At 36.6% G+C, this 13,745-nt stretch overlaps 1 protein-coding gene across 5 annotated transcripts in view; it reads left to right on the top strand.

Annotated features, from left to right (window-relative positions):
- The window catches only part of CDC37L1 (cell division cycle 37 like 1), a 40,174-nt gene that overhangs the window by 672 nt on the left and 25,757 nt on the right, over positions 1 to 13,745 (top strand). For 3 of the 5 annotated variants that reach the window (XM_045580168.1, XM_036433957.2, XM_036433956.2), the window contains exons 2-5: positions 3,573 to 3,854; positions 7,912 to 8,005; positions 9,614 to 9,729; positions 10,019 to 10,141. In XM_045580168.1, the coding sequence (XP_045436124.1) occupies positions 3,573 to 3,854; positions 7,912 to 8,005; positions 9,614 to 9,729; positions 10,019 to 10,141 (615 nt within the window). Of the gene's footprint in view, positions 1 to 3,567; positions 3,855 to 7,911; positions 8,006 to 9,613; positions 9,730 to 10,018; positions 10,142 to 13,745 lie in introns of all 5 variants that reach the window. The other 2 variants (XM_045580169.1, XM_045580170.1) reach the window with 2 other exon arrangements.

The following is a 13,745-nucleotide window of genomic DNA, read 5'->3' on the forward strand; positions in this document are numbered from 1 at the left end:
CATTGACCCTTTGTCCTCTGGTGCGTGGCTTTATCCGAGCATTTTGTTCTGTTGGAAGGTTCTAATGTGTGTGTGTGCAATAGTTCATCATTAGGAACAGTAACCGGTGGCATTCCAGCAATTCGCTGAGCCCCTTACTTAGAAAGGTTTCTCTATCCACGTTTACGGGTGTGACATCTGAAAACAAATTCAGTGTCGCGATGGAGGCTGGCCTCCATCTCTCCCATTCGCGTGACCATTTTACCCTTTCCGGTTGTTTTATTTTTTAGTTTTGCTTCACATCATTCTCCAGCCAAAAAAAAAACCAAAACACAAAAAACAGAGGCTCACGTTTTTCCCTTTTGCTTATTAAAACTTCTTCCTGGGATTCCTGATGGATGCTACGTGTGGTTTTCACCCCAGCATTCCTCCCTCTGAAACTTTATCTACATGTGATGTACCATTTAGGATTTTTTTCTTAATAAAGGGCTTGCATATGCATATCATCTTGTCCTGGTTTTTCGCCTAACCTGAGTGTTTTGAACGTGTATTACTGGATCGCAGACTGGACACTTATAGGTATCTGCTTTCTAGGTTTCGTGCAGAATGGAATCCCTAAGGGCTTAATTGAACTAATACAGTTTTTCTCTAGACTCATCTTGCAAGATGTTAACCAAAACGAGCCATTTGCGTCGTTTGTCACTAACAGTAGGGTTGTCGATCCTATGCCCAGCTCACGGAGTTGGCTTCAGAACGAGAAAAATGCTGTTTCATAACACAGACTGTACTTTGGCCAGCCAGTCACTGGGAAAGTGCGAGACATTTTTTAGGAGGACAGAGTGAGAATTGATAGGTCAGTACTCACCCTCTAATTATGGGTCACTGGTGTCATCTTTGTATACAAAGTGTGTTATGTAACTGCATAATGAATGTGTTACAGAGAGGAAAAAAGAATGAACAGCAGCTGCCATCGTCAATTTTGAAGGCATATGGAGAGGATAGAAGAAGAATTTTAGTGCATTGTGGTTGAATCCCAAGAGTAACCTAAGAGAAACTTAATTTAAAAAATATCTCTATATTAATTTTTGCTCATACACTTGGGTTTATAAGCTTATTTAGCAGAAATGGATTTTAGAAGCAAAGTGCCTTGTCTTCTTAAATAAAAAATTATTTCCCTGAGATCATGTAGCTTGTTAGTGGTAGAAATTAAAACCAAAATCCACCCTGACTCTTAGTACAGTCTCATTTTCCCCCACCTACTGCAGTGCCCATTCTGTGATGTAATGTAAAACTATATTTGGCTGAAACTACCTTGAATGCTGTTAATATTTGTAAAGTGACTACTAATCCTAAATTAGTTCACATGTTATAACCTGTTTATTTGTCTTGCTGGCTTTAAGATTTACCTTTTGGATTGGAATATTCAGAAAGAATAAAATGTTTAATTCAATTTGTAAACATTGTACAATCTTTATAAAAATAGCTTTGGTTCAATTTTATGGAATTTGGGGAATCTAGACATCTTAGTGTTATATATGATGTCTAATCCTGGATGTAATATTATACATCACATATAATTATTATAGAATTATACATTACATATAATATATAGCATTTTGGAATTTAAAGATAAAGTTAGACTTAATGTTCAAGTTTCCTTTTCAATTTTGTGTTAATTGAATTTATGTTTAATGTCCCTTTAAAATCTCAATATGTTCACAGATAAAATATGACTTTTTATTTCGCCATCTCAATACATGTTGCATAGTTTGTTCAAATACCCAAACGTCTGTATAGTCTGCGGAGAAGAATTTAAACATAAATCATTTTTAGAATTTAGAGATAAGATTTCTATGTTTAAGAAATTACTTAAGCATCTGAGGTCTTGGTCTCCAGCATATGTTGTCTGTTTGGTTCAAATAAAGTCTTACAAAAATTCAAAACAAAAAAAAAAGAGAAAAGAAATGACTTGAAAATTTGCTACCACATAATTTGAAAATGCTCTATCTCTTTGTATATATCTTCTTCCTTAGTATATCTTTGTCTTTTCTTACAGTATAAATTTTATAGCTTAAATTTTCTTTTCCTGGCTCCTCCTTAAAGCATAGCTAGTCTGCACTTCTTGATTCTATTCTAAGATAGCAAAAAATAAAAATAACACTTTAATTGGTTAGAGTCATGTGGTGCCTGGGCTCCGAACCTGCTAAATAATTAAGTAAAGCATCTGAATAACAACAATGCCCACATTTGCCCCAATAGAAATCTAAGTTTGCCTTGAAGACTCATCTAGCAAGTAGGGACCTTACATGCTACTTGCCTCAGAATTCTTTACCACCACTAATCTATTCCATGAAGTGAAGAGTCATTTATTCAGCTAAGATGTGTTATTCTAGCTCCTAAAGAAGCAGAGAGTTGGTTAAACAAATAAGCACAATGTTGTGTGAAAACACCACTATGGAGGTATGCATAACTTGGGTGGAGGGGGAAGGGATGAGAGAAAATTGAGGAATGTAATGCCAGAACCTGGATTGGAGGTAGGAGTTTGGTGGGGCATGAGGGAAGGGGGTTGCCACATTGAAGGGGTAGAGGAAAAGAATAAGCAAAACTGAAAACAAACTGAAACCAAGTCCAGAGATAATAGGGAGTGAAATCATGAGGGAAAATGCCATGTCACAGAGTGTACACTTTTCCCCAAGAATGAGTAAAATTATCAGAATTAGTTTTTTGAGAGATCGCTCAGGTCTAGCAGAGAAGAGAATGGCTTGAGATGAGAAAGGGTGTATTTATATAATAGTGATGCAAATAAGGGAACAGATTGGAATAAAATTACTGAATTTCTAGTTTAATATTGATCTATTGTACATTTTGGCCAAGAAATCATATAGAATGTGCCTTCAAATCATTTTATACAGCTGTAGAATAGAAGGCATCCATCTCATGCAGGAGTTTGGTAAATATTAAAGCTCTTTACTATTGCTTCTGACTGGGAACAGAATCACCAGTGTGGGCCAGTTGGCTTTTTAAATAACTTTACCTGTTTTGATTAGGATTAAGTTAAAGGGTATCTATTTGATATGGCCAGTTATAAATAGAAATTGCCAATAAGAACTCAGATTGCCAAGGATTTGGATAATATAGAAGGAAATTAGAAACTAGTAAATCATTACTTTTAAATAAAAGGTTCTTTGCAATGAATAACTTGAAGAGCAAAATCCTAAAGGTCTGGTTTTTAGCATGTTGAGTGATAAGTTGATGAACTAGATTTAAGCTTTTATTCTCTTTCTGCTATTTCAGATGATAAAGACTAAAACAAATGTTTGTTGTACACCAGCTACTGTTTATCTGTGCTAGTTGCCAGGCTTCTCGTTGCTGTTAGTTTTTTGGGGAGAGGCACAGATTAAAAAGAAGCTTACTGGTAGAGTCTAGTTGATAAAACAAGGCCCGTAATATTAAAATGTAACTGCATACACAGAAGGTTTGGATATCTATGCACCAGAAACATTGTACAGAAATTCTTGACTAAAAGAAAATTGAACTGTGCTGTTTAAACATTCCCAATGCCTTCTTTCTTACAAAGATTATTTTTCATCCAGATGTATAGCCATGGGATTGAAATGGCTTGCCAAAAGCAGAAAGAGTTTGTGAAGAGCTCTGTGGCATGCAAATGGAACCTTGCTGAAGCTCAGCAGAAACTTGGTAGCTTAGCACTGCATAATTCTGAGTCCTTGGATCAGGAACATGCCAAGGCACAAACAGCAGTATCAGAACTGAGGCAACGCGAAGAAGAATGGCGGCAGAAAGAAGAGGCTCTAGTACAAAGAGAAAGAATGTGTCTATGGAATGTGGATACCATTAGCAAGGATGTTTTTAATAAGGTATGACCTTTTTTTTTTGCACTGTAATCAAAGAAGCACAGTATTTGTACAAACTTTTGTGCATATTTGGTAGCAAAACAACAGAATCCTATAATCAGTATTTGTTTTTGACAGTTTATGAAAAGTGCTTGTTATAGAAACTTGAATTCCCAATTGTGTCTAATGTGGATAGTTCTTAATACAAATATATGGCTGCAGCGTAGCACCTGAATATAAGTGTGGGCTCTGGAATCAGACTGCCTCAAATCTTAGCTTTGTTACATGCTTGTTGGGACCTTGGGCAAGTCACTTAACATCTCTAAATCTCAGTTTCCTCAACTTTATGGGATTGGTATGAAGACTAAATAGGGTAATGTCTTAAAAGCAAGTAGCATGGGGCCTATCAGGTGGTAAAGCTAAGATTTTACAAGCTCTTTCTAATGTTGCTGTGTCATAAGTTTGCTATTAGTTTTGTAACACTAATGTATAGTTGCTGGATTTACTAAATAAAGTTTTTACCACTGTTATTTTTTTTTTTTAGTAGTGAAAGGACTAGTATATTATTTATGCCAAGTTAGTAGTTTATTAAGAGAGGTTTTCTATTTCTACTGGATTATGTAGGCCTTATTCTTTGACTTTTATATCTGAAATAGATATGAATAATGAATGCCAGTCATTTTCAGCTAGTATGTAAAGTATTCTTTGTATTTTTACTAACCTTTTCAAGCTTCAAGGATAGACCCCTCATTCTTGTCTAAGTTCACATTAATTTATCTTTAACTGTCATTATTCTTTAGACTTATCAATCTATAGTTATTTGTTTCTGTTCTGGCATTCACTCTCAACACACCCTTTTAAAAACTCTTAATATCCTTCCCCTACATCAGCTCTAGTTCTGCTACAGCAATAAGTAATATACATAGGTAAGTAATACCACTAGCACTATCAGTACATTATTCTTTAATTCAGAAAAATTATGAATTCAGCAACATGCTTTTTGTAAAAAACAACAAAAAACTCATAAATATGTAAAATAGAATTGTAAGGCTTCCTTCACTAGCTGTTACATTTCACAGAGGTAACACTGGTAACAGTAAGTGATATCTTTCTAGACTATTTTTGTACTTGTAGTAATTTATATATTTTCCTCCCCCACAATGGGATCACTCTTCATCTTAATAGTTTGCTATGTTAGTATATATTGTTGTAAAGGGTATGTCTTCTAAAGTGTTATTTTATTTCTGGTTTGCATTTATACCCTAAACTATTAAAAATAATTTTCTTCTTCCAGAGAGAATGGTCGAAATAATGTTTCTTTGTATTATAAAGTTAATGTCTCTTAATATAGTGGTCACAAATTTTCATTTGTCTCTCCTTTTAATTGTTTTTTTTTAAACTTAGGTTTTAACAAGGCCTACCTTTATACCACACATTAATTAGGACTATTTTTATGTTCCAGTCATTTGCTCAAAATCACACATTGATTTTGTCTGGGAGCTTGAGACTTGAGAGGATTGGTCTAGATCTGCGCTGTCCAACTCGATAGCCACTAGCCACATGTGCTATTGAGAGCTTGAAATGTGGCTAGTCCGAATTGAGATTTGCTGTAAGTGTAAAATACACACCAGATTCCAATGATTTAGTACCAAAAGAAGTAAAATATTTCATTAATTTTTTGTATTGCTTACCTATTGAAATTATATGCTGGATATGTTGGGTTCAATTAATGTTATTTATCTGTTTCTTTATGCTTTTAAATGTGGCTAATAGATATCTTTAAATTATATTTGTGATGGATTATATTTCTACTGGACAGTGCTGGTCTAGATAGCAGAGTATATAAAGAAAAGATGCTTTTATTTTGAAATATATAAACTTGTGTGCTTATTTATTATAAACTGCCGGGGAGCTAGTTTGCAATTTTCATTTTTGGCAGTTGTGATCTCAAGGTTTAAATGCAACCACAGAATGTTCTGCGAAATTATCTGCCATTTTTTCTGGCCAAATACAAACTTCATTTTGGTCTGTTTTATGTCTTATTTCATAAAAAATAAGCACTTCTTAAATATAAATTTGTACTTCATTTCAGAATCAGACTGTTTGACTTCATCTAAAAAATGTTTACAACAAAGGTCTATTTTAAGCTTGTGTCTTATCAAAGAATTCTAATAGATATATTTTGTTTTCTATATACTTTGAATTTTGGGATTTATATTCAGAAAGAGCTCCAAAGATTAGTCTAGAGCAGTGACTTTCTTTTTTTCTTTCTTTTTTTTTTTTATTAAAAAAATATTTTTTTATTGATTTTTTACAGAGAGAAAGAGAGAGGGATAGAGAGTTAGAAACATGGATGAGAGAGAGTTATCGATCAGCTGCCTCTTGCACATCCCCTACTGGGGATGTGCCCGCAACCACAGTACATGCCCTTGCCCGGAATCGAACCCGGGACCTTTCAGTCCGCAGGCCGACGCTCTATCCACTGAGCCAAACCGGTCCCGGCTAGAGCAGTGACTTTCAACTGTAAGAATTTTTAAAACATTCAGTACCTTACTATTTTAGACAGGGACACTGACCTCTTTTCCCTTAGATTGTAAAAAAAAAAAAAATGACAATAGCCAAAACAACTATAGCTGTCTGGTATGTCTTGAACCATAAATATATATAGGTCATATAATAGTTGCATCTTATTGGTCATATCACATAATAAGGTGATTCTTGGTACCAGAAATATTTTATATATTTATATATATATATAATATGCAAATGTTCCCACGGGAGTTTGACCTGTAGTTTGATTGCTCGCTATGACATGCACTGACCACCAGGAGGTGGCACGGAATAAAGGGAGACCCTGGTCAGCAGCTGGAAGGAAGACCCTGGCTGGCAGCCAGAAGGCCCCATTCGGCCCTGATCACCAGCCAGGCCTGAGACCCTACCCATGCATCAATTTCATGCACTGGGCCTCTAGTCCTTACATAAAAATTTAGGTGCCTGAATTTTTTTTTAAATTTTATTTTAGAGGTTGTTTATTAAAGCTAGGGGCAATGAAACAAGGAAGGGCTGGGAAAATAAGCTTAGGTTGAGCTGCTTTAGCTCACCAAGAAGTCAGAAAAGCCCTGGCCAGTGTGTTCAGTGGTTAGAGCGTTGGCCAGCACACAAAGAGTCTTGGGTTCAATTCCTGGTTAAGAGCACATACTTGGGTTTTGAGTTTGCTCCCCAAACCTGGTCAAGGTACGTGCTCAAGGCAACAGTCGATGTTGTCTCTCACATCGATGCTTCTCTCTCTATTCCACTCTCTCAAAAGAAATGGAAAAATATCATCAGGTGAGCATTAAAAAAAGAAGAAAAAAAAAAGAGACAAGGTGGCTTTGAGAACTGGTTCAGGGGTTTGCCTGGGATGAACTGCCACTGCCCATTGCTGCACTGGTTGCAAGCCTCATGGTGTCCCTTAGAGTTTAGGAAATCATGTCTGTGAAGAAAGAAAAGGGGGATGGGAAGGTGCTGGCATGCTCCTAGGAGAGAGGGTGCAAGGGCACTTAAATTTTTAAAAAGTCATTTGGAAAGAAAAAAGGGTATTTATTTATTTTGTAAAAAATCAAAGTTTTATCTTATTTTTATTGTCAGATCAGCAAAAAATATATATTTTGGTGTGCCACAGAATTTTAGTAGTTTATGTATGCCATAAGATGAAAAAGGTTGAAAATCACTGCTCTAGAGTTGCAGATACTTAATGGGAATTAGTAAAGCAAAACATAAATGATGCATTAAAGGATATTTCTATACCTACCTTTAATAGGGAAAATTAGTTTAACAAAAAGATTCATTCGTTTTTCTGTATAATTTCTAAAGTAATTCTATAATTTTTTTATATATCATATTAAATAAAACTAATGAAACTCCAGTACAAGTAAATTTTAATTGTTTAATAGAGTTTAACACATGAATTTAATTATATAATATCAGTATAAGATTTTACCATCTATTTATAGTATCTATAGGAAAGATTGCAAGACATTCTGTATCTGAGAAAGAAGATCAATCAGAATATAAAATCTGATTTTAACTTAATTTTTTTTAGAGTTTTATTAATCAAGATAAAGGAAAAGAATCAGAAGATGAAGATAAATCAGAATCATTTATGCAGAAATATGAGCAAAAAATCAGACATTTTGGTAAGTCTACTGTTTGAATTACCTTTTTCTATAATGTTTAATATAAATATGTGTACAAAAGATGGATTTATAAAATGGGAACCAAAAAGATGATCAGTAACAAATTCCAGTTATGTCACTATTTCTGGCATAGTTGTACAGTGCTTGTTTTAGATGCTTCGTGTGTGTGTGTGTGTGTGTGTGTGTGTGTGTGTGTGGTAGAGGGAGGGCATTTAATAACAGAAATGTACTGACAGACTAAACCTAATTGTGAAGAGCAGCAAATGTAGTCTATTATCCTATCTAATAAAAGAGAAACATGCAAATTGACCATACCTCTGCTACACCCACAAACCACGCCCACCAGCCAATCAGGAATGAGTATGCAAATTAACCCAACAAATATGGTGGAGGCCACAGAGCTGGAGAGAGCAGGAGGCTTGGGTTGCCCCAGCAGTGGAGGAAGCCAAGGTTTCCACCCGCTCTGGTCTCTGCTCAGAGCTACAAAGTTTCAATTATAGAAGATAGATAAATCCCAGATACCAGGGCCTCCTCTTGGGTCACGGGGGGCGTGGCCATCCTGCAAACCACCACAGGCCCTTCACCCAGGCTGCCCCATACCCCTAGGGAACCCCCACCCTGATCCAGGACATCCTTCAGGGCAAACCAGCCAGTCCCCACCTGTGCACCAGGCTTCTGTCCTATCTAATAAAGGAGTAATATGCAAATTGACCATCACTCCAACACACCACATGGCTGCCTCCATGTGGTCAAAGATGACTGCCCCCATGTGGACACAAGATGGCTGCCAAAAGATGGCCAGCAGGGGAGGGCAGTTGGGAGGGACCAAACATGCAAGGGAGGGCAGTTGTGGGCAATCAGGCTAGCATGAGAGGGCTATTGTGAGGGACCAGGCATGCAAGAGAGGACAGTTGTAGGAGAGCATTTGGGGGGGGGACCAGGCTTGCAGGGGAGGGCAGTTGGGGGGATCCAGGTCTGCAGGGAGAGCAATTGGGAGGGACCAGGCATGCAGGGGAGGGGAGTTACAGGTGACCAGGCCTGCAGGGGAGGGCAGTTAGGGGCAATCAGGCTGGCAGGCAGAAGAGATTAGGGGCAGTCAGGAAGGCAGGCAGGCGAGCAGTTGGGAGCCAGCAGTCCTGGTTTGTGAGAGGGATGTCTGACTATCCGTTTAGGCCTGATCCTAACGGGCAGTAGGACATCCTTGAGGGGTCCCAGATTGGAGAGGGTGCAGGCTGGGCTGAGGGACACCCCCCACCTCTCCGACCCCTGTTGAGTCTCTTAAAATCTTTTTACTACATGACCAGCCATCTCACTTTGCCCGGGACTTCAGGCATGCCCCAGATATAGGAGTTTGGGCTTTAAACCAACTACTCAGCTTAAGTCTGACTAATTATCTGGATAAAAACACCTTTCTGTGAATTTTGGAAACTATTTCCAATATACTGCATATTGCTTTAAAAGAATTTTATCCCTCTTCATTTTGCTCTTTTACCTGACATATTGCTGTGGTAATATGAATCATCTTTAAAGATAATCATTTTAAGATACCATTGCTTCACTTATAAGAAGAAAGTATTTGATATTCATGGTTTAATTCTTTTTTTACAGGTATGTTGAGTCGATGGGATGATAGTCAGAGATTTTTATCTGACCATCCATATCTTGTATGTGAAGAAACTGCTAAATATCTTATTTTATGGTGTTTTCATTTAGAAGCTGAACAGGTATTGTGAACTTTGAATTTCTGGGAATTCTGATATACTTGTTTGTTTTTTAATATTACTTTAAATTAAAGTAAGAGGGTCATTAAATGGAATTATACTTTTTGTTTTTGCTTTCAGATTTACTTGAATTACTGTGAGAATATTTTTTTAGTTTTTTCAGTTAGCACCTGGAAATCTTTTTCTAGTATGCCTTCCCTTAGCCCCTATCTCTCTTGTTCCCATATACTGTAAACCTTTTAAAATATATTTCCAGAGGTATTTCTTATCATTTTAATCTATTTATTTTCAGAAAGGGGCACTAATGGAACAAATAGCACATCAAGCTGTTGTAATGCAATTTATTATGGAAATGGCCAAAAACTGTAATGTGGATCCAAGAGGGTGTTTTCGTTTATTTTTCCAGAAAGCCAAAGTAAGTAGCTACTTGGTATTATAAATAGGAATGTTAGGCCTTAGATGAGATCTCTTTGATCCATATACATCAAAGGAAGCCATTCAGCCAGGATGCCACAGGCTAAATTCTGTAGATTTTATAGTGGAAAGAAAAATTATATTGCTGATTTTATGCTAATTTTATAAGTATATGTATTCAGGAAAATTAGAATATTCATTCAGTAAATATTGAGTAAATATTAATGCAAAAGTATAGCTGTTTAAGAGGCTAAGGATACAGTGTAGAATGAAATAGATACAGATAAGTCCATGTTTAAAACTTAAAGCTTAATGAGATGTCAGACTTTTGTAATGAAAAAATAGGAAACAACTTGAAAAATGCAACACAGAGGAATGGCTAAAAACAAACTAGTATATAAAATATTATGCAGCCACTAAAATTATATTTTGAAGAATTTTTAATCTGAGATAATGCTTTGCTATAAAGTCAAAAGAAGTGGCCATGTTAAAAAAAAATAGATATGTCTAGAAAGATTAAGTACCATTTCACACTCAGTAGATTAGTAAATTAGCAAATTGTACAAGAAATAGACCAATAAGAATTTGCATTCACTGCCTGTGAGAATATAAATTGCTATAACAACCTTGGAACTTTTCCTTGTAAAGCTGAACAAATACTTATGCCCAGAAATGCTCCTAGGTATATATGCTAGAGAATAATTTCTCAATAGGTAGTCCAAGGACACTCATGGGTTTTTACTAGTAATAGCCTTTCAGGAGGCCCAGGGTAAAAACTGTCATTATAATGTTAATACTAACATGTTATTTACCATTTTTACTTTCATGAATGCAGTAGAGATTGATTCAGAAGAAGAAATGTGACTCTAGCTATCTTCTGTTAATTTAGACTTCTCACTAACTTTTTTGTTTTGAAAATAGTTGTTTTTATTTCTCACCCATAGATATTTTTTTCATTGATTTCTAGAGAGAGGACGTGAGGAAGGAGAAAGAGATAAAAGGCGGGGACACACACACACACACACACACACACACAGACACACGACAAACTTCGATGTGAGAAAGACCCATTGGTTTGGTTGCCTTTTGCATGCACCCATACTGGGGGTGGGGAACCTGTCACTGAGGTACATGCCCTTGACTGGGACTCAAACCCTCAACCTTTATGTCTGTAGGCCAATGCTCTAACCACTGAGCAAACGAGCCAGGGCAGTTTTTAAAAAACATGTTATAAATGTTAACATGTAATGAGTTTATTATTATGTTTTAGTTAATATTTTTAAATTCTTCATTTTTAATTTCTAACATAGTAAATATTAATAGAATTACCCCACATAGATCTTGAGATTCCTCAATAATTTTCATAAGTGTGAAGAAGTCCTGAGACCATAAGGACTTCTTCACACTTATGAAAATTATTGTTGCCTTAGAGCAGTGGTCGGCAAACTCATTAGTCAACAGAGCCAAATATCAACAGTACAACGATTGAAATTTCTTTTGAGAGCCTAATTTTTTAAACTAAAACTTCTAACACCACTTCTTCAAAATAAACTTTGCCCAGGCCATGGTATTTTGTGGAAGAGCCACACTCAAGGGACAAAGAGCCGCATGTGGCTCACGAGTGCAGTTTGCCGATCGATGTCCTAGAGCAGCAGCATAGTGCTTTCCTTCCATGAAATAAATAACAATCAGACATATTTATTTCTTATTTGATCTCTTTGATAACCCAGTCATTGTTTAATAGCATGCTATTTAGCCTCCAGGTGTGTGTGTTTTTATTGTAGTTGATTTCTGGTTTTATGCCATAGTAATCTGAGAAGATGCTTGATATGATTTCTATCTTCTTGAATTTGAAGAGACTTTGCCTGCGTTCCAGTATATGGTCTGTTTTTGAAAATGACCTTTGTGCTCTTGAGACGAATGTATATTCTGTGGCTTTGGGGTAAAATGTTCTGAAGATGTCAATTAATTCCATCTGATCTAGTGTGTCATTTAGGATTGATGTTTCTTTGCTGATTTTTTTGTTTAGAGGATTTGTCCAATGGTGTTAGTGGGGTATTAAGTCCCCTACTATGACTGTATTGCTGTCAATCTCTTCCTTGATATCCTCCAAACGTTTTTTTATGTATTTGAGTGCTCCTGTATTGGGTGCATATATATTTACCAGAGTTATATCTTTTTGTTGGATTGCTCCCTTTAGTATTATGAAATGGCCTTATCTCTTCTTATGTCCTTCACTTTGAGATCTAATTTGTCAAAAATAAGTATTGCTACCCCAGCTTTTTTTTTTTTTTTTAATATATTTTATTGATTTTGTACAGAGAGGAAGGGAGAGAGATAGAGAGTTAGAAACATCGATGAGAGAGAGTCATCGATCAGCTGCCTCTTGCACACCCCCTACTGGGGATATGCCCGCAACCAAGGTACATGCCCTTGACCGGAATTGAACCCAGGACCCTTCAGTCCCCAAGCCAACGCTCTATCCATTGAGCCAAACCGGTCTTGGTTTTTTTTTTCATTTCATTTCTATTCACCTGAAAACCTTTTTCCATTCCTTCACCATAAGTCTGTGTGAGTACTTTTTTTTTCTGAAGGGGGTTTCCTGTAGATAGCAGATATATAGGTCATATTTTCTTATCCACTCAGCTACCCTTTGTCTTTTGATTGGGGGATTTAATGCATTTACATTTAAAGTTATTATTGATAGGTATTTGTTGCCATTTTTATTCTTTACCTTTGTGTTCCTTCTTAGCTTCCTATTTATATTTTTTACAGCAGACACTTTAGCATTTCTTGCATTGCTGGTTTGGTGGTGATAAACTCCTTTAGTCCTTTATTTGTCTGTGAAGCTCCTGATTTCACCCTCAGTTTTGGTTGGTAGCCTTGCTGGGTACAGTATTCTTGGATTCAGACCCTTCTTTTGCATGACTTTGTATATTTCATTCCATTCCCTTCTGGCCTGATGTGAGAAATCAGTCACTAGTCTGTCTCTTTCTGGCCGCTTTGTAGGTAACTTTCTGTCTCTCTCCGGTCGCTTTTAAAATTCTTACTTTGGCATTGGTGTTCGCCAATTTAGTTACAATGTGCCTTGGCGTCAGCCTTTTGGGGTTCATTTTGTTTAAGACTCTTGTGAGCTTCTTGGACTTGTGTGAGTTTTCCTTCCCTATAATAATGACAGGGAAGTTTTCTGTCATTATTTCATCAAACAGTTTTTCTATTCCTTGCTCAGTTTCCTCCTCCTGGCACCCCTATTATGAGGATTTTGTTTTGTTTTGTGTTGTCCCAAAGTTCCCTTAGGCCTGTGGTCAGCAAACTGCGGCTCTGATGACTAATGAGTTTGCCAACCACTGGTAGACTAAATGTTACCGTGTAGTTGGAAGCTTTGAGGATTAGGCAATTGTGGCATATCGTGTGCAGAGAGGTAAAAAGGGTAGTATATGACAGTGGTCGGCAAACTCATTAGTTTTTTTAGTTTTTTTACAGAGAGGAAGGGAGAGGGATAGAGAATTAGAAACATCGATGAGAGAGAAACATCGATCAGCTCCCTCCTGCACACCCCCTATTGGGGATGTGCTCGGAACCAAGATACATGCCCTGACTGGAAT

This window comes from Pipistrellus kuhlii, unplaced genomic scaffold, assembly GCF_014108245.1.
Source record: "Pipistrellus kuhlii isolate mPipKuh1 unplaced genomic scaffold, mPipKuh1.p scaffold_m20_p_12, whole genome shotgun sequence".
Lineage (NCBI taxonomy): Eukaryota > Metazoa > Chordata > Mammalia > Chiroptera > Vespertilionidae > Pipistrellus > Pipistrellus kuhlii.